The sequence below is a fragment of the Erigeron canadensis genome, chromosome 9 (genome assembly GCF_010389155.1).
Source record: "Erigeron canadensis isolate Cc75 chromosome 9, C_canadensis_v1, whole genome shotgun sequence".
Taxonomy (NCBI): domain Eukaryota; kingdom Viridiplantae; phylum Streptophyta; class Magnoliopsida; order Asterales; family Asteraceae; genus Erigeron; species Erigeron canadensis.
Window position 1 is genome coordinate 25085633 of NC_057769.1, and position 21394 is coordinate 25107026.

Genomic DNA, 21394 nt, shown 5'->3' on the forward strand with positions numbered 1-21394 from the left:
GTATGTAAGAATTTTCCAACCAATTAAAATCTGACAAGTGGCACCTGTATATGGTTGCCACGTATGTTTTTTTACATACAATAAACATTTTTTCAAGTTGCTTACATATAATACACATAACTTTAGTTTTTTCCTACTATAGACATTCGGTCAAAGATAGTTACATTCCAAGAAACTAATCCCTTTTCTTTAATACTTGTGCCTTGTTGTGGGTTCTGGTTTCACAGTGGATTTTTGTAAATATATAATGAATTTGTGTGAAATTGGTTAGTTAGGGTTTAAAAAAACATTTCATTTGAAAAAAAAAGGGTATTTGGTGTTGCGTTTTTCAAATAAATTATACGTTGCAGTTTTGAAAAAGCATATATGTACATTCTTCTTTAAATCTGTGTTTTCATATCAGATAATTACTTTTTCATCCAAATATTTTTTTAAATTATGTGTGTTTTAACAAATGCAACAAATAGTTATTTTGTGCAAAGTGATTTATTATTTTTTTAATCAGTATATATTAGAGTAAACATTGATAATTGTTCTTTACTTTACAAAAACATACCTGGAATTCTAATGCCTTCTCAAGTTCCACTACCACCTCTGATGCATCTGGCCGCATATCAGTATCATAATCCAAGCATTCATATGCAACTTTTAGAAATGTAGTCAATGATTTGGGGACAACTTGTTCTTTAATACCCTCAAACACCATCTGGTCAAGTTTTCCTTCATCATAGCGACATATAGCCAAAGGGCCTAAAAATTGGGAATGATCATCACATTTCTCCGGCCATGCCAATCTCCCACAAAACATCTCAAGTAAAACCACACCCAATGAATATATATCCGATGCGGGGAATATTACAGATTGCGCCATCTCCTGTGGGTCAAGGTAACCCAATGTTTCATTATCGTGATTGATGACATCATCCATATCCTTACTCTGTAGAAATATTAAGGACATGTCGAAATTAGATATTTTTGCCTTCCAATCACCATCTACTAGAATGTTAGCACTTCTGATTCTTCTATGTATCACCACGTTGTTCAAATCTTCATCTTCTTTATGTAGAAACTCTAATCCCCTTGCAACATCCATGCATATCTTTAGGCGTTTCATCCATGTAAGACAAGCATCATTTAAATACTTATCAAGACTCCCTTTCGACAGATGCTCATAAACAACAATTCTCTCATCCATTTCTTCAAAATAGCCGACAACATCAATGATATTCTTGTGCTTAAACTTGAAAAGAATATCAAGTTCAGACAAAAATTGATGGTGTCTATGATCATACTTGGTATCCCACCGCTTTGCAACAACAATTGTGTGTCTACCATCATTAGCGTGTGAAACTTTTCCCTTGTATGCCTTCCAATGTTTTCCACTTTCCACGTAATTCATACCATTGAAGTTTTTGTGTTGCCAATTTAATGTCATTAACTGAAATTTTGAGATTGTCTTTGTGGTTTTCCTGTGAGCCGTCATTTTGTCAGTAAATTCCATTCCATTATATAATATAAAGTAAGAGTTTGAATTCCATTACTTTTAAATATAGTTTTCCAATGTTTATTCCTATTTTCTGCACTTAGTTTTTATTCAACAATATATCTATTCAACCAAATTCAGATATGAATTTTGAGTTTTGCTTAGCTCAATTATTGACCTCTGAAACAATTTCAAACCCAGGAACCCAAATAGGACACTATGATCACCTTTATTATGCCCCCACATAGAACTTTTTTGACTCCATTTCCTAATGGTATGATCATGTGTTCTTATCACAACAAATTTGTTATAAAGAATGAGAAGAAAAGAAGAGAGACATAATTTGTAAACAATGACTTACTTCATAGGATAATGCTTTTTCAAGTTCACTGATGACATTTTCCATTGTTGGACGTCTTGCTTGAGCTTCTTCTACACATTGATATGCTATTCTTGAAAATGTGTTCAAAGAATCTTGATTGAGCCCTCTGTTTATCGTAAAGATATTTCCATAAGCTTGCTTTATATTAGGATCTACCATATCTTTTAATCTTCCCTCACTCTTGAGTCGTCGTGCAAGAGATGGAATCCCCTTCTCATTGTTGGCATAGAAAAAGTTATCATATGCCAACCTCCCACACATTATTTCAAATAATACTATCCCAAAGGAGTATAAATCAGATTCTTTCTTCAAGTTACCTGTCTTGTTATACTCTGGATCTAAATACACTTCTGTGCCCGCAATAGTATTAGTCTTAAGGGTGCTGCCTATTTGATTCATAGGGCGTAGTTTTGACAACCCAAAGTCAGCAATCTTTGCATTCCAATTGTTGTCCAATAGAATGTTTGCACTCTTAATATCTCGATGTATAATGGTTGGTTTGTCCTTTGTGCTGGAATGAAGATAACGCAACCCACGTGCAATATCAAGGCATATATGTATACGTTGAGCCCATGTTTGGTTGATGTAGTTAGATGAGCTTGTTCCCAGATAGTCATCAAGGCTTCCATTTGAGACAAGTTCATAAACAAGGATCATATGAGGATCTTCATCACAAAATCCAAGGAGAGAAATTATGTTTTGATGCTTACATTTAGTAAGCATCTCAATTTCTGCAAAGAATCCTTGCTTTCCTTGTGTGCCACGAATGCATTTAATAGCTACAATGCTACGCCTTTTGGGCCATACATCTCTATCCATCTCTTCTATATACAATGCATTTCTACTATCATAATGATCAAGTTCTGCTCGATACACCCTACCATATCCACCCGACCCAATAAGGTTTGTTTCTGCAAAATTCCTTGTTGACAACTTTATATCACTAAGTTGGATCCTCAAGTGATCCAAGTTTTCCCCCTGTAACATTATTAAATAAGAGTAAATGGGATGGTAAGAACGCGAATACCTCTAAACTTTTTCTTCAACGATACTCGCTTCATACATTAACCCCAAATCTAAATCAAAAAACCGGCTGACTACCATATATAAATCATTATAAATATTGTGATTTAGTAGCTCAGTCAAACTTGATACACTTGATATCTTCTGACATTTAAATCACAAATTAAAACGATAGATTGAGATTCGCTAAAGTTAAAACAAACTTTACTAATAAAGTTGAGAATCTTGTCCATTAGATTAAAATCAAGGGTCAAGATTTAAAGATAAGTTTTAAATCTTGACCCTTAATTTTGATCCAAGAGTCATGACTCATCCTTAATCCACTATATCATTATTCAATTATAACAAAGCCAATCATTTATCATTCTAATACTTAGTTAAAAAAATATCCAAAACTAAAAGTAATATAACTTGTATGAATAAAACAGTTAATACTGATGCATTTGTATGAACAAAATTGAAGGAATATCAATTCCTTATAAGGGGTCTCACCCCAAGTTAGTACGGAGGGTGTGAAGCACCCGACGCGCCCGTGCCTGGGGTTGGGGTCATGGGAGATGAGGCTTGGCATCTTATTGACGCACTTTGCACTTAGCACGCTCGCATCGCTTTAGAGCCACCTTTGTTTTTGGCTAGCTCGGCTCGGCTCCATTATGGCTTCCATGACTCAGTGTAAATACACTTGTTGTTAATTGGTGTTGTTGTGGTCCTAGCTTGACACCTGTTGTAACAGGTGTTTGAAGCAGCTGCTAGAATTGAGTGGTGGTTTATAAACCTAGGTGTCCTCTCTTCTTTTAAACTAGCCTTTGGGATCCAGTACGTTTTACACGTAGTTTATGGCTTGATGCGAGCCAATTCTAAGATTACGAAGGCTTGATTCGACCAAGCCATTGAGTATTGGAAACAGGCTATTATGGGATGGGTTCGTGTCAAAGGAATACTCACATTCTACTTTGTATAAACCCCCTCATAAAACAAATCTAAACACACATACATGGCAGTATGTTTAAAACACAAAAGCTATAAAATATTTAATTACCTTCAAGTTGTCGATCAATGTACCTTTATCTGCCATCAGTGCGAGTTCCTTCAACAATTAATGAGAATTATATTAGTAAATTAGACTTTAATATATATATGGATGAATGGTAGAAGAGAAAAACTAAAAGATAATCTCACAGGATTCTCATGTTTAAGCTGATGCTCCAAAGCTTTCTCAAGCTTTTTGACAACTTGAATCGCGTTAAAACGTTGTTCTCGCTGCGTTTTCAAACAGTAATATGCTGTTTCTGAGAAGATGTCTAATGATTGTGAGTCCATTTGTTGTCTTAGATGTGAATCGATCTTTTCATCCAATGTTTTTGCTTCGTAATGGTGTCTCGCCAAATCAGAAAAATACCATTGATTATCATTCTGAATGGTTGCTTTCTGCCCAAACAAGACTTCAAATAAAACCACCCCGAATGAGAAAACATCTGACTTGTCACTTATGCTCCTCGCGTTCTCAAATGCCGGATCCAAATACTGTAATGCACCTCCATATTTATTTATTCGTACAAGTGGATGACTTGATGCGCACAATACTGAGAACTCAAAACCAAATAATTTGGGTTCCCAATTATCATCTAATAATATTCTGGAACTTTTGATGTTACCATGTATCACACCTTCTTCCTCCACATCAGGATGAAGATGACGTATTGCATGTGCAACACCAAGACATATCTGCAATCTTTGAATCCAAGTCAGGGTTTTGCTACTTAAATGTTTATCCAGACTTCCATTTGCCTCATTCTGCGTGATCATCACCGTAATATTTATATCTTCATCCATCTCCCCACAAATCCCAACAAAAAGAACTATATTCTTATTCTCTGACTTTAGAGGGACAAATACTTCAGTCATACTCAACCCATTTTTTTCCGTAAAAGCATCCTTAAGCACATGTACCAGGACATTGAAAAGCTCGACTTCTTCCTCCTCTTCTGATTGCAAACGTTGCACTTTGTAAACCTTTGAATTACTAGTTTCTACTATCAGATTTTCAGCCGCAAAATTGTTGGTGGCCACTTGTATATCTCTGAATGTGAATTCTATGGGTTCAGGCTTTTCAAAGCTGTCGGAAGACATGATCATCGATGATGTATGTATCTGTACACGCCAAAGACATTTACAACAAAAAGTGTCTAGTTACATTAATGGATGCAAAACTTATTTTTTTACGGAGGAAACACTCTATATAATTAAGAGAGGATATGGAAAATCCTATGTATTACTTTTTATTTAAATTACATGTAGGATTTTTGCTTATTTATCCATTTCTAAATAAATAGTTTCTATTTAAATTTAAATTAGTCTTACATGGATTCTTAGTTGGCATATTTAAATAACAAATATAATATATGTATACCCATTATCTAATGATTTTTATATCCACAATATATCTATCTATACAACTAATAAAACAATAAGAATCCTAGCTTTATAAAGTCATCCAACTCAACTTAAAAATATTTCTAGACTTTGCCACGTAGAAATTTGCTACATTATCGATTTACATTTGATTTATTTTTACACAAATGGTGTTGTTGATGATATCAAAATATCTTAGGGTAAATGTTCTCAAAAGAAGTGTTTAATAACTACGGTAGGTTGAGTGATTGTAATATTGATATGTCAGAAAAGTCAAAAGGTGACCAGAATTTAACCATGAACTATAACATAATCAATTTCCACATAATAAACTTATAGAATACCTATTTACTAATGTATAAAATAACCTTTATAACTAGCCACGCATCGCGCAGGGTAAAATACCTAGTTTAGATATATATATTTACTAGATTATGCTCATGAGATGCATAGTAATATACACATTACACTAAATTTATTATAAATATTATATTTTAAGTAATATTACTTGAAAACAATCATTAACATATATAAGTCAATAGTATTTATTTATTTACGTTATAAATAATCTAAATGTCGGTTTTAGTTAGTTTTAATGTTAGATAAAATTATCAATATAATCTAGTTTTATATTACATTAAAGTAAATTATATTCCACATACAAAGATAATAAATATAAAGGAAAATAGAAAGAGATAAGTCACAAAGATTGACAATTATATTATCAATGTCTTTTAATTAGTTATAATATTCACTGAATATCTACCGTACGTAGTTTCTAAAAAAATAAACAAATATAATGTTAGATCAAGTGGTTTGTGCATAATATTAAATGTTAGAGGTCGGTAGTTCTAATCTTGTACGAGTATTTAGCTTTTTTATTTGTTATTTAAAACTGATGAAGAAAAACATGATTAGCGAGTGCCACATGTCAATACATGATAGGTGGGAGGGCATTCTCTTAATGGGCTACTCTCATTAGTCTAAAGGGTTGTTCAAGCTTGATATTTAATCTATCCTTTTTAGCATGTGTAAGGCGGGAAGTAGTGGCCGATTGATTGAATTTATATTTTGTATTTGTTTTTGGGAAATTATCATCCTTCCTTTGATTTACGGTAGTGTGGTACATAGGTCATACATTTTTTTCTTGAAAGGTGAGCATCATTTGCTCACAACAGAGTATCTAACTTACGTTGTCTTAACCGGGTCCAAGTTAGAGAGCCTCCTCACCCTCAATGCCGAGTAGGAATGGAAACTCCCAACTTAACCGCCCGAAGGCACGACATTTAATTGGGATAAAACTCTGCCCCTGTGTAAGACTCAAACCTGTTTCACTGAATGACTTTATTGTAAAATTTCTTCAAATGTCCTTCCCATGTCTCGAACTTGAGACCTTCAACATGTGATGCTGGTGCTCCACCAATGATCCGTAACACCCCAAAGTTTTTAAGATGAGTAAATTAACCTCTTTTTGTAGTTTTAACATTAAATTAATTTTCTAGTATTTTATTTTTGAATATGGGGTTAATTTAGTTGGAACTTTAGCAGATAAAGGGTAAACAATTACCACAAAAGTTGATATGGACGTGGCATCACAGGAGAGTGCCAGCCTCCTATTTTTCCCCTTAGTCATTCCTCCTCCACTACTTCTTACTCTTTCGCAAATCTTCTTCAAGCTTCTTTCACTCCATCCTAACTAACTTCTAATTCTCCAAACAATTCAATAAAACCTTCAAAGATTAACCATAAAAATAATATCCATCATCTAAGAAATTGAAAAGTGGGGACTTAAGTGTGGTGGTGGTGGATGAAAATTAGGAAGAAGAAGGAGAAGAAATTGTTACTTGAATCCTTAATTTTATTCTTTCATTCCTTAAGTTAAAGGTTTTCTAACTTAGTTTTGATTTCTATTAAGAATTAGGGTTCATGGGAAATCCAATTTAGGGATTTTTGGGTTGAAAGATAATTTTTGTATTATTTCCCCCAAAATGAGAATTTAGTAACTATGATATGAAAGGGCTATATGGTGATGCCAATTGAGATTTTAGCAAAATGATAGTTGAGATTGATGATTTTGGAACGATTGAACTTTGTTAAATGAGACTTGGAAATGAGTCAACTCAAAGAAAATGAGTTTGGGTGGGTAGGATTGCTAGTGAATTGATAGTTTGGTAAAGCGAGTTTAACCAAGATTGTGAATAAAGTCTTATATGCATATTATGTTGATTTGTTAGGTTGAAAGCTTTGCCTATTGTGGCTATCTTGTTTGTTGTTTGTCGCGAAGGAGGTGAGTAAATTTGCATACGCTTATATGTGTGTTGGTTCGATTACCATATGATGGTGGATTCTGTGTGTGGTAATCGATTCGGCGTTAGGGACTAATTTTGATGTCGGGGCCTAAGAACCCCATAGTTGTATTGAGATGAGGCCTAAGAACCTCTTGTTGTATTGAGATGGGGCCTAAGAATCTCTTGTTGTATTGAGATGAGGGCTAAGAACCTCATTGCTTATTGTTTAGCGTATACGGATCCATGTATGTGTTAGTGCAAAAGTGAGTATGCAAGTGATGGTATAACGGTACCATTGACTACATGCGATAGTCTTTTGTGTTTTTTTTTGCCTTCATTCATATATATATATATATATATATTTGTATGCAAGTTTATTCACTAAGCATTCGCATATATTTTAGTTGTTTACTATTTTATAGGTAGTTCCGGAAGAAGGAACTAGGTATTGTTGATTTGAAGGTGTTGATTGTTGAAGTGCTAGTGCATATTGTTGATCTTGAAATAGCTTGTAGATTGAAGGTAATGAGCCATTTTGTGCCGATTTGTTGAAACAAATATAAAGTTATGTTTTGGAGTCAAGGATAATGTCTTTGTATGTAATGTTCAACTTGATGGGGTGTAATTACCCATTTTGTCACTTGGGCTAAATCCGGGCGAGTGACCCGCTTGGTCGTTTTAACGTAAATGTGAATGGTTAAGATTTTGGATGTATCCATTATGTTGTAATATGTGATTTTACTATTTTTGATGTTTTGGTTCGAGCATTTGAGCTTTGGAAAGAGTTTGAATAAGTTTCAGTCAAAATGGTTTTGTGCATACCAAAGTTCAAATTGGAGGCGGTTGAGATGGGGAGTAGACGTATCAGCAGGGGTCTTTTTAACTTTTAAGTGTATTAAGCTAGTTATGGACTTGTTTGCTAATTTTTGAGTTTCTTATGTGCTAGGACTGTTGCTTGTCTACTGTTAAGTACTTAATCAAGTTGTTTAGTTGTTTACCTGTTTTAATCGGGTTAATGCTTGTTCTTTACTTGTTGTTTACTTGTTTATCCAGGTTAAGCAGTTGTTTACTTGTTGCTCACTTGCTTGTTTACCGTTTGCTCATGTTAATGTTTGCTCGTTGTTTGTTCGTGTTGCTCAAGCTTGCTCAAGGTGTTTGCTTTGTTTTCTCAGGTTTGTCATACTTTTTCACATACTTTTTTTCATTGCTAGCATATTTATATTTTTTTTAAAAATAAATTCTCTTATATTTTATAGTCTCCGTTATAATGTCGTTATAACGCTGCGAAATAAAATTTAACCTTAAAGGTGGTTGACCGCGAAGGGATCGCGAAACGTTATTTACAACCTTGAATATGATGTTTACCGTTGATTTTGACATGTGTCGATCATTTCTGGTTAGATACATCTTTAGGCTTACCTTTTAAGCATGTTAAATTTTTTTTTTCAATGTATTAATATAGCAAGAATAAAATATTCATATAAATCATTATTTGATTTTCTTCAGAAATCTACAAAGCTAGTTAACTTTTTTTTTTATAATAATATTAATATATTAGTATTTTTGAATGAGATATATAAAAATCAAACTTCATTTAAATTCAACATTCACCTTCTCATTTTTTTTTCTTTTCTTTTATAAAATAAAGCTTTGTTATAAATCTGTCTGCCTCTCTTCTTCTTCTTCTTTCTCGGGCATCTCTTATTAAGTTCTTCCTCCCCTATTTGCGAATCTCATCCATAAGGAAGTTACAACTACGAGCCTACGATCCTCGTCGAGATGGTCGTCGTCCTCCTGCTTCGTATTTTCGAAACCCATCGACTAGAAAGAGATGAGGTCGAAAGGGGAGAGAGAGGGGGGGGGGTATTTTTCTAATTTTTGTGTTTTTCTATTTTAGATTTATATATTATTATATTATCTAGAGGTTGGTTATTATAAATAAGTATTAAGATAAAACAAATAAAGTAATATCATAACCTTTCGATTATGAAAAAGTTGATGAACGAATATTCATAGAGCAAAGTATATACATTGATGCACAAATATTATCATGATGCATAATGATTTTGTACTATATAGTAGTTGATGAAACTTATATGAACGAAAAGTACATTAAAAACTTAATCCATTCATATATTTTATATCAAGTGTTACATGACACAAACAAAGTTATTTACGGTCAAAGTTAGTCAACATGACAACTAAAATGGGACGGAGGGAGTATTTTATTCTAATAATTGTTTTATTATAACAATGACCATAATATATATATATATATAGGGGTGGGTTATTTTGAGAACCATCAAAAAAAAAAAGAACACGAGAATCAATCATGGCCATTGATTTTGATCTTGATGATATTTAATTTTCTCTCTTCTCATTTTCACCCAATTCATTCAAATGGTTTTATCTTACAAACCGTACATCGTTAAACGAAAAAAAAAAGCATGGGTAGTCTTAAAATTTCGTGCTCTTTCATTAGAGATGCGACTTGATATACTTTTGACAAACTTTTAAATTTTGATTTTTTTTTAAATTTTTTTTTAGCGATAATCCTACACATGTGCAGGACATGTATAGGGTATACATCATACACATCCTACACATGTGCAGGTAAAAAAAAAAATTCGAAAAAAAAAAAAATTTCGAAATTTAAAAGTTTGTCAAAAGTATATCAAGTCGCATCTCTAATGAAAGAGGACGAAATTTTAAGACTACCCATGGTTTTTTTTTCGTCTAACGTTATACGGTTTGTGAGATAAAACGTTTTGAAAAATTTGGATGAAAGTGATGAGAGAGAAAAAAGGAGATGAGATGTGTGGCCCAGATTAGTTCTCGCGTTCTTTTTTTTTGATAGTTCTCAAAATAACTTTCCTCTATATATATATATATATAGGGGAAAGATAATTTAAGACCAACTAAAAAAAGTCCAAAAAAGGACCATTGATTTTCTTAAGTTACACACCACCATCATGATCTACTACGATATACAAGACTTTTTTGTAAAAACACTAAGACTTTCCAGCGACGGGCCCACAGAAAAATCATGTGTAACTTAACTTACACATGATTTTTTGGTGGGTCCGTCGCCCAAAAGTCTTAGTGTTTTTAAAAAAAGTCTTGTATATCGTAGTAGATGATGATGGTGTACAAAAATCAATGATCCTAGTTGGTCCTAAAATAAGAGGTGGTCTCAAAATATCTCACCCCTATATAGATATATATAGGGTAGAAATCTTGGAAGAAGGTGTCTTAAAGAGAGAAGGGAGAGAAGGTCCTATGAACCAATCAGAACGCGACATGTGTCAAAATGAAAAAAATGTGCGGTGGCATTTTGGTAAATAAATCAAACTTTTCTGAAGTGATCAGCCTGGGTTCCGATCAGCTTGGGTCTGGGTCAGCTTGGGTTCTGATCAGCTTGGTTGGTCAGCTTGGTAAGCTTGGTCAGCCTGGGTTCTGATCAGCTTGGGTCTAGGTCAGCTTGGTTGGTCAGCATAATCAGTTTGGTCAGCTTGGGTTGGGTCAGGTTGGGGTCTGTTCAGGTTGGGTTAGCTTGACACAATTTACACATAATCTACACAAATGTAGATTATGAGTTTTGGGTCAGCTTGGGTAGCTTGGGTTCTAGGTTGGGTCAGGTTTTGGTCAGCTTGGAGTCTGGTTAGGGGTCAGTTTGGGGTTGGGTTAGCTTGACACAATTTACACATAATCTACACAAATGTAGATTATGGGTTCTGGGTTTTGGGTCAGGTTTGAGTCAGCTTGGGGTCTGGTCAGGTTGGGTCAGGTTAGCTTGACACAATTTACACATAATCTACACAAATGTAGATTACGGGTTTGGGTCAGCTTGGGGTTCAATTGGGTCAGCTTGGGGTTCGGTTGGGTCAGCTTGGGGTGGGTCAGCTTGGGCTGAATCAGGTTAAGGTGGGTCAGCTTGGGTTGAGTCAGCTTGGGTTGGGTCAGCTTGAGGTGGATTGGGTCAGCTTAGGTTTGAAGTCAAATTATTTACAAAAATGTTACTGCGCATTTTTTTATAGAGGTGACGTGTCACACTCTGATTGGCCAATAGGACATTCTCTCCCTTCTCTCCTTAACACACCTTCTTATTTGATTTCTCTCCTATATATATATCTATATAAATATTAAAACAATAGGAATCCTAGCTTTTTAAAACCCTCTTTAATTTAAAACTATTTTTAAAATTTGTCATATAGGATTTTATCCTATGTGTCATCTCTATAATTTTCCATAATATTTATTTATTTATTTATGCAATAAAAAATATTAAATATATATTGGTATGTAAAAAATAAAATTATGAAATTAATAAAATTGATTTTGTTTCCTAAAACCAACATTAGTTTCATATATAGATTACATAATTGTGTCGACACATCACACTATTGTCATATATTTTTTTTTTAAAGTTGGTTTTTGATTTCATCTTCAAATTTTTTTCAACTTTTAATATGAAAAGTAATTGGGTTGTTAAATTTTATGTGCTTTATACATCATTATATTTCTCAAAAAGTTTATATGCTTTAATGTATTATTATATATTAGTTCATGTTTATTTTTATTCTTTTTACGTAGGTTATTTTAAATAGCCGCACATCGTGCGGGTAAAAGACCTAGTATATATATATATAAATAGGGGTTGAGTATTGTAAAACAAGTATTAAAGTAAAACAAATAAGACAAGATCTTGACACTTAGATCATGGTTAAATTAATGCACGATGATTTTGATGATGCACCGTAATTTTCAATAAAAAAACTTGTTGTTTTATTTGTTTTACTTTAATACTTATTATATTTTACCTAAAATCTATATAAATATATATATGCATATATATGTGTGTGCGTTTTCTTTTTTTTTTTCAGTCTTGTAGAATAGTTGAAGACCAAATCATTGTACATATATAATTTATAGTTAATTTAATATAACTTTCATTTTAACCGTGAACATTAACATATTTAACATAAAATATTATTAGTTTGATATGTCATCAATTTAGCAGTTTAATAATTTTTGTTAATAATTTTATTAATATAATAAGTAATTTTTTTTAAAATAATAATTTTATTATTTTTGGTTAAAATAAATTAAAAATAAAAAGTTAGAGAAAGAGATAAGGAAAAAACAGTATTCCAAGTGGATACTTATTGGGTGTTCATAAGAGAAATAAACTGATATAGTATTAATAAAAGGGAAGTGATATACCATTCTAATAATTTTACAAGAAAAATATATTCTTTTAATAAATAGCTTAATAATCTTCTTAAATCCTTTTTTCCTAATCTTATCATTTGAATAAATAAGTGTAATGATCTCTTTGTTAGCAGAATACAATTTAAGAGGGTTTATTACTTTTTTTTTAATAAAATAAAGTGGAAAAATATTCTTATTGAGACTTTGAGAGAGCCTCATAAGACTAAGGGCTTGTTTGTTTATTTATCCTTTAAGTGACTAAATGAAGAAAGTGACCGAATAGAAACCTAATGTCTTTATGGATTAAGTCAGTATAGTTTTTTTTTTACTAATTAAATCAATAACAAACATGTTGGATTGACTTAATGAATTAAGTTAATCAAAATTAAATCATGACTTTTCCATTAAAACATTATCAAACACTACCTAAAAGTAGTTTATTTTAGACACGCGGTAGTGTGTGCAAAACACAAAAGCTAGAAAGAAAGAAATTACCTTCCACCTGGTGCGAGTTCCTTCAACAATCAGAATTATATCAGTAAAGTGGACTTCTATACATACATACATACATATATATATATATATATATATATATGAGGATGATAATATAAACTTGTCGGGTATCTAAGCTTAAGTATGAATACTCACATAAAAAGAAATGGTAGATTGATGGGAACCACTTGATCCCATGTACCGAATTGGTACCCATATAACCCCTAGCAAAGATAGTGTCAAGGTAAATCAACTACCTGAATTCAATTCTGCTTCTGGCAAGATTTGAACTCAGGTTGCTCCTAAAAAGTGGCAGCTATTGATTTTTTAATCCATAAAATTCATGAGGGTCAAACATTTATTCATTAAACAAAAAAATACTACAAAATTAATGTGTGAAGGGTTCCACACCTAAGTTTAGATGTCGGACAACCTTATATTCACTATATACATATATATATATAATTATTAAAAGAATAGTAATTCAAGCTTTTTAAAGCCACCTTCAAAGCCAAACTTATGCTAAAAAGTTGTCACGTAGGATTTTATCTACATGGCATTTCCATATGTTTTTAACAATATTTATCTATTAAATAAATGTTAAATAAAAAAACTAACGTATATTAAATTAAAAAAAAAAAACAACGTATACAAAGACATCAATATATTGCATCCAATTATTTATCATTAAATCTCATATCCCGTATAAAAATAATAATATTAGATTCAAATTTTGTAGACAAAGATAGTTACATATATTATAAATCTTGAGTGTATATATTTGTTTATCTTTTTAGTTTAGCAATTTCCTTCAATATCTTTCCTGTACATTATGAAAAATCTATCCAACACAATGAGTTTTTATTCTAATTCATCCAAAACAATGTGAGTTCTTTCCATCCTTTCAATTCAATGACTTAGTTTTACAAATATATATATATAAATAAAAAATTAAGTTTGTAAGTTTTATTAATGAATCTGAAAAAGATTTATCATTCTTTTTGGAAGTCCACGCATACAATAAATGTCAACTTGAAATTGTGCACATATAACGTTTCAGCCATAGTTAGTTACATTCCAGCGCACTTAACCCTATATTTTTTTCCCTAAAAAACCTTTTTCCCTGTATGTATTAAACAATTCTTTTTCTTGCCGCACATCGTACGGGTAAAATACCAAACACCCAGGGCTGGGTTATATTAATACCACCTCTTATTTTGGGACCAATTAGGACATGTGTTTTTTGTAACTTACACACCACCATCATCATCTACTACGATATACAAGACTTTTTTGTAAAAACAATAAGACTTTCCGGCGACGGGCCCACCGGAAAATCATGTGTAAGTTACTTACACATGTGTAAGTTAACTTACACATGATTTTCCGGCGACGCGGTGGCTGGAAAATCACGGTGGTTGTCGGAGATGATCATGGTGGTGTATAAGTTACAAAAAACACATGTCCTAAAATTGGTCCTAAAATAACTTGCACCTATACAACCATATATATATATGGTTGTGGAAGAGAGATCAAATAAGAAGGTGTCTTAATGAGAGAAGGGAGAGAAGGTCTTATGAACCAATCAGAACGTGCCATGTGGATTTAAAAAAAAAACACGGTGACATTTTTGTAAATAAATCAAACTTTTGTCAGCCTGGTTCTGGATCAGCCTGGGTCTGAGTCAGCTTGGGTTATGATCAGCTTGGTTTGTCAGCTTGGTTGGGTAAGCTTGGTCAGCTTGGTTGGTCAGTTTGGATTCGGGTCAGCTTGGGTTCTAATCAGCTTGGGTTCTGATCAACTTGGTTAGTCAGCTTGGTTGGGTCAGATTGGTCAGCCTGAGTTATGGGTCAGCTTGGTCAGCCTGGAATCTGGGTCAGCTTGGGATCTACATTTGTGTAGATTATGTGTAGTTTTGTGTCAAGCTGACCCAACACAAGCTAACCAAACTGACCCAACCTGACCCAGACCCTAAGCTGACCCAACCCAACCCTAAGCTGATCCAAAACCCATTATCTACATTTGTGTAGATTAATCTACATTTGTGTAGATTGTGTCAAGCTGACCCAACCCAAGCTAACCAAGCTGACCCGATCTGACCCAACCTGAACCAGACTCCAAGCTGACCCAACCCAACCCCAACCTGACCCCAAGCTGATCCAAAACCCATAATCTACATTTGTGTAGATTAATCTACATTTGTGAGATTGTGTCAACCTGACCCAACCCAAGCTAACTAAGCTGACTCAACCTGACCTAGGCCCCAAACTGACCCAACCCAACCCCAAGCTAACCCAACCTGACCCAACCCAAAGCTGACCCAACCCCAAGCTAACCCAACCTGACCCAACCCCAAGCTGACCCAACCCCAAGCTAACCCAACCTGACCCAATCAGACCCTGACCCCAATCTAATCAAACTGATCATGCTGACCAACCAAGCTAATCAGAACCCAAGCTGACCCAAACCTGACCCAAGCTGACCCAACCCAGAACCCAAGCTGACCCAAAACCCATAATCTACATTTGTGTAGATTACGTGTAAATTGTGTCAAGCTGACCCAACCTGACCCAACCTAAATAGACCCCAACCTGACACAGACCCAACCTGACCAAACTGATTATGCTGACCAACCAAGCTGACCCAGACACAAGCTGATCAGAACCCAGGCTGACCAAGCTAACCAACCAAGCTGATCAGAACCCAAGCTGACCTAGACCCAAGCTGATCGGAACCCAGGCTGATCACTTCAGAAAAGTTTGATTTATTTACAAAAATGCCACCGTGCATTTTTTTCATTTTGACACATGTCGCGTTCTGATTGGTTCATAGGACCTTCTCTCCCTTCTCTCCTTAAGACACCTTCTTCCAGGATCTCTACCCTATATATATATATATATATATATATATATATGATAGAGATCAAATGAGAAGGTACCTTAAGGAGAGAAGGTTCCTTTTTTATTTTTTTTTAGCTTCTTTTTCTGAACTTTTTTTCCGTTTTTCACTTTTTTCATTCTCTCTTTAATTAACCAATTTCATATAAAGATTTTAGATTTTTTTTAAAAATATATTTTTTTCAAAGGGCGTAGCCCGTAACCTATAGGCGAAGCCTCTTAGACTATGGCTGGCGGAGCCATGATAGCTAAGGGCGAAGCCCGTAAGGTAGATCACCCCATCACCGATCAACCCCTATGACCTATCACCCTCAATGACCTATGACTCCCACCAGCTACCATTTATTAATATCCTTACAGGGCGAAGCCTGTACCGTATCCTTACATGTATAACTTACTAACTCGGGTTAGAATTTTTTTTTTTTCTAAATTTTTTTATGAATTGAGTTAATTAAAAAAAGAATGAAAAAATGAAAAAATATTAAAAAAACAAGCTAAAAAAATAAAAAAACAAACATTCTCTCCTTAAGAACCTTTTCTTTGGATCTCTACCCTATATATATATATATTAAAAGAGTAGGAATCCTAGCATTTTAAAGCCCTCTTCAAAATTAAACCTATTTTAAAACATTGCCACCTAGGATTACATCATATGTGTCATTTCCATAATTGTTTACAATATTTATCTTATTTATATATGTCAAAAAAGAATTTAAATATTAAAATAAAGACTAATATACAAAATTAAAAATATAATGGTTTAACTTTGGATATACGTAGGATTCCCTACAAGTACATTAAACTAATTAAAAACTTTATATACACAAAATTATAAGAAAAAATAACAAAATCAAATCCCATATCAAAATTGAAGCACATATATTAAAAAAAATAATAAAATCAAATCTCATACCAAAAACTAAAACAGGTAAAAACTTAACATAGATTTTTAAATTTGGAAAGTATTTATTTATCAAAAACATATAACTTTTTATGAAAACCTATAATTTGTGTTTTTATCCTTTTTCTTATTCCAAGTAATTTTCTTATTCAATGGGTGAGAAACCATTTTCTTTTTATGTTTTATACGGGTTTTTAATATTAAAAATATTTACAATCTTTACTTTTTTTCAACTTTTTTACCACGCGCACATCGTGCGGGTAAAAGACCTAGTATATATATATATAAAAGGATGAAAAGGTAGAAGGCTATAGAAGAGAAAAACCAAAAGATCGATATTCTTACAAGATTGTCATGTCGAAGCTGATGCTCCAAGGCTTTCTCAAGATTGTTGATAAGTTGACTTGTATTTGAACGCTGTTCTCGCTGCTCCTTCAAACAGTAATATGCTGTTTGTGAGAAAATGTGTAATGATTGTGAGTCCATTTGTTGTCTTAGATGTGAATCGATCTTTTCATCCAATGTTTTGTTTTCGTAATGGTGTCTTGCCAAATCAGCAAAATACCATTGATTACCATTCCGAATAGTTGCTTTCTGCCCAAACAAGACTTCAAATAAAACCACCCCGAATGAGAAAACATCTGACTTGTGACTTATGCTCCTCGTGTTCTCAAATGCCGGATCCATATACTGTAATGCACCTCCATATTTACTTATTCGTACAAGTGGTTGACTTTGTGCCAAGAAGACTGAGAAATCAAAACCAAATAATTTGGGTACCCAATTATCATCTAATAATATTCTGGAACTTTTGATGTTACCATGTATCACACCTTCTTCCTCCACATAAGGATGAAGATGACGTATTGCATGTGCAACACCAAGACATATCTGCAATCTTTGAATCCAAGTCAGGGTTTTGCTACTTAAATGTTTATCCAGACTTCCATTTGCCTCATCCTGTGTGACCATCATCGTAATATTAACTTCTCCGTCCGCCATCTGCCCACAAATCCCAACGACAAGAACTATATTCTTATGCCCTGATTTTAGAGGGACAAGTACTTCAGGCATACTAAACTCATTTTCTTCCGTAAAAGCATCCTTAAGTACATGTACCAGGACATTGAAAAGCTCGACTTCTTCATCCTCTTCTGATTGTAAACGTTGCACTTTGTAAACCTTTGAAGTGCTAGTCTCTATTATCAGATTTTCAGCCGCGAAATTATCGGTGGCCAATTGTATATCTCTGAATGTAAATATATTTGGGGTGTCGGAAGACATGATCGATCGATGATGTGTGTGATCTGTAAGCTAGGTGAGTGAGAATAGGTGGGAGAAAATATTTAGTAAACTACTCTCCTTAATATATTAGACCCATCAATCCCGGTTAGGTACTCAGTATTCTTTAATTAATATAATTTAATTTAAAGCGTAATTAAACTTGATCCATCAATCCCGGTTACTTGTATTAATTATTTAATTATTTTAATGCAACGCTACTGCCACTCAATGCAATCATATAACTACTAAAAAACAAACTAAGAAAATACTATGTATTTTAAAGCCCAGTTAGAACTCAAACCTAGAGATTTCATAAACTATTTCTCCTTTGATGGAGAAAAAGATGGTGATTGAAATATATAAAAAACAACATGACTCGGATTCGATGTGACGATTCAACCATCGGTGGTAGACTGCTGGCAAATGACGTTTTTGATTTTATATATAACGAATCCATCTCGAGAGTCTACTTCTTTTGCATCTAACGAAGAACTAACCCATAAAACTAACCATGACCCCTTTTATTTATTAATTGGTTTTATCCCGTCTCAGGAGACATAACGTTTATGGTTTGTAACAACATTTAAAAGTATAACGTGAGTTAGAATTAACATCATACTCCTACAATAACTTTTTTATTTGACAAGTTAATTTTACTTCAGACGTGTATGATCTGTGCTAATCGCACAACAAAAGGGTCATGCACTAAGCGGATCTTAAATAGTCTTTCTTACCATACCACATCCTTTATTGGAAAAATACCATCGAGGAGAACCTACCAAGGCTCGAACTCGAGACCTTGGAGTAAACTCCCCCGAGGCCCCGCATAGCAGGTTTAGTAAAATACCCCTGACTACTGGGATTAAACCTAGTGGTTCATCATACAATAACTATATAGATACAAATAATGACACATGAATAACAATAATGTAATAACTTATTATACGTATTATGCTAACATATTGTTTGGAAGAAAACAAATGAAATACAATATTATCTATGTAAAAAAATTCATCGTATATATGTATGTGTTAGCCCGGTTAAAAGAAATAAATAGAAATTGAAAAATATTAAATGACACAACAGAGAAATATGTACTTTTGTTTTAATTTTTTACGACTATAATTTTATTAATAAATTAGCGTTGTACCCGCGCGATGCAGCGGAGAATAAGAAAAAAACGCCGGTGGTTCGTGGGGCGGTGGCGATGAAAAAGGAAAAAAAATAAGCCGGTGGCGGTGGATGGTGGTTTGATGGTGGTTTTTGGGGCGGTGGTGGATGGTGTTTATGAGGGATAGCGTACATAGAAGGTGGATTGCGACGGTAGATGGTGGTATTTGGGGCGGTGGTGGATGGTGTTTATAGGGGAGAAAATCAGAAAAGGGGAGAGGGAGAGGAAATCGAAAATCGGATGACATATGTGTGTGTAATGAGCGTGATGGATAAAAAATAGGTTAGTGTAAATTAGGAGGGCATAAAAGACATTTTAAAGGTAGATGTGTTAAAAGAGGGGTGAGGTAGTTTGCTTATTAAGGGAGTATAGATTAACAAAATATATAACTATAATAATAACGATAATGTCAATGATATAATATATATTCATGTTTTGAATATAATATGTGGTGGGAAAAAAATCTTGTTAAATCAATTATTTACTTATACATGTTAATTATCTTTTACTAAATAAATATATATAAATAATATGTACATATAACTTAAAAGGTTGAATGTCAAGCATTTGAAACCAAATACCTAAACATATTATCTAGCAAAAAATATAAAAAGAAAAGGTGAAAAAGTGAGTGAAAAAGATACTACTAATAAACAGTTATATAATAAAGAAAAAGGCTTACGAAAAAAAAAATTACTAATGCAAGATTCGAATATGTTGAATATGATAATGGGAAAATTCTATTAAAGATAACTTTTTATCAAAATTTTCTACTGTAACTGATGTTAACTTTGATAGTGTGATTATGTTAAAGATGTTAAATTTGATAGTGTGATTATCTTAAAGGTTCAGAGGTCTATATTGTAAATTATTTTATTAAGAATATTATAGGTATATTACTAGAATTAAGTCCCGTGTCCAACACTGGACACGGGGTTTACAATATTATCAATATTAGATCTTCATATATTTAAATCATAAAAGCTTATAATTTTGAAGATATATGGTTCTAATTGTTTTATTTTGCAAGTTGTAGTACAATAATTACACGTTCGTCACTGTCATAATTAGCTGAGACAACCAATGGGGTTGGGGGCCCATTGGTAAGATCTTTAACCTTGGGGGATCCACCTGGGTTCGAGCTCACTTCCCACATTTGTGAGGGTGGATTAATAGGAATTTTTCGATAGTCTTGGGTTTCATCCCAGACATGCGTTTAATTTAGGAGTAGAAGTAGATTAGAATGTCGTTCTAAAAAAAAAAAAATAATTAGTTGAAACATATTGATGGAAGTGTTTGTGTTGAGTCCCAATGAATGCTGTAAATTTAATGATGACAAATCTGTATGAAAACAGTTGTAAATCTTTTGGTTCTTGTATCTTAATCTGGGTCAGACTAAGCTGATACAGCTTGCGATCTGTAACTGACCCAAATTACGCTTCATACTTTGTAATTGTAATATCTTATGGAAGCAAGTGTTGTTCAAGTTGCATCAAATTGATAACAGCATTCAATCCAAGTCGAAGAGGAGGATTGAAGATAGAAAATCAAGTTGTTGGTGGAAGACATCTTGGGATTAGCAGTCAGCTTGGAAACATTTAGACAGATTTGTTCTTGACAAACGAGCAATCTGTGTCTGACAATCAAGTGAAGGTTACAACCTGGATTTGTTGATAAAGACGTATGACGTGACAAGGAAGATCCCTAAAATCTAGGTTTGTAACAGCCCGAGCTAGGCTCGAAATGCACCGAAAAGCATGACACAAGATGGGATTATCGTAGAACGAGACTATATGAGAAATAAAAGGATTCCGTGAACCCAACATTTAGTTTACAAGTTACAAAAGCAC

General features: G+C 33.4%; 1 protein-coding gene across 1 annotated transcript; it reads right to left on the reverse strand.

Annotated features, from left to right (window-relative positions):
- Positions 1-1606: 1606 nt before the first annotated feature.
- LOC122583404 (tyrosine-protein kinase JAK1-like) lies at positions 1607-18373 on the reverse strand. The gene is made up of 5 exons (XM_043755809.1): positions 17435-18373; positions 4068-5039; positions 3928-3975; positions 1845-2843; positions 1607-1663 (listed from the first exon to the last, which is right to left on the reverse strand). Exons 1-5 carry the CDS (start codon positions 18371-18373, stop codon positions 1607-1609), a joined length of 3015 nt encoding a protein of 1004 aa, XP_043611744.1.
- Positions 18374-21394: the final 3021 nt, after the last annotated feature.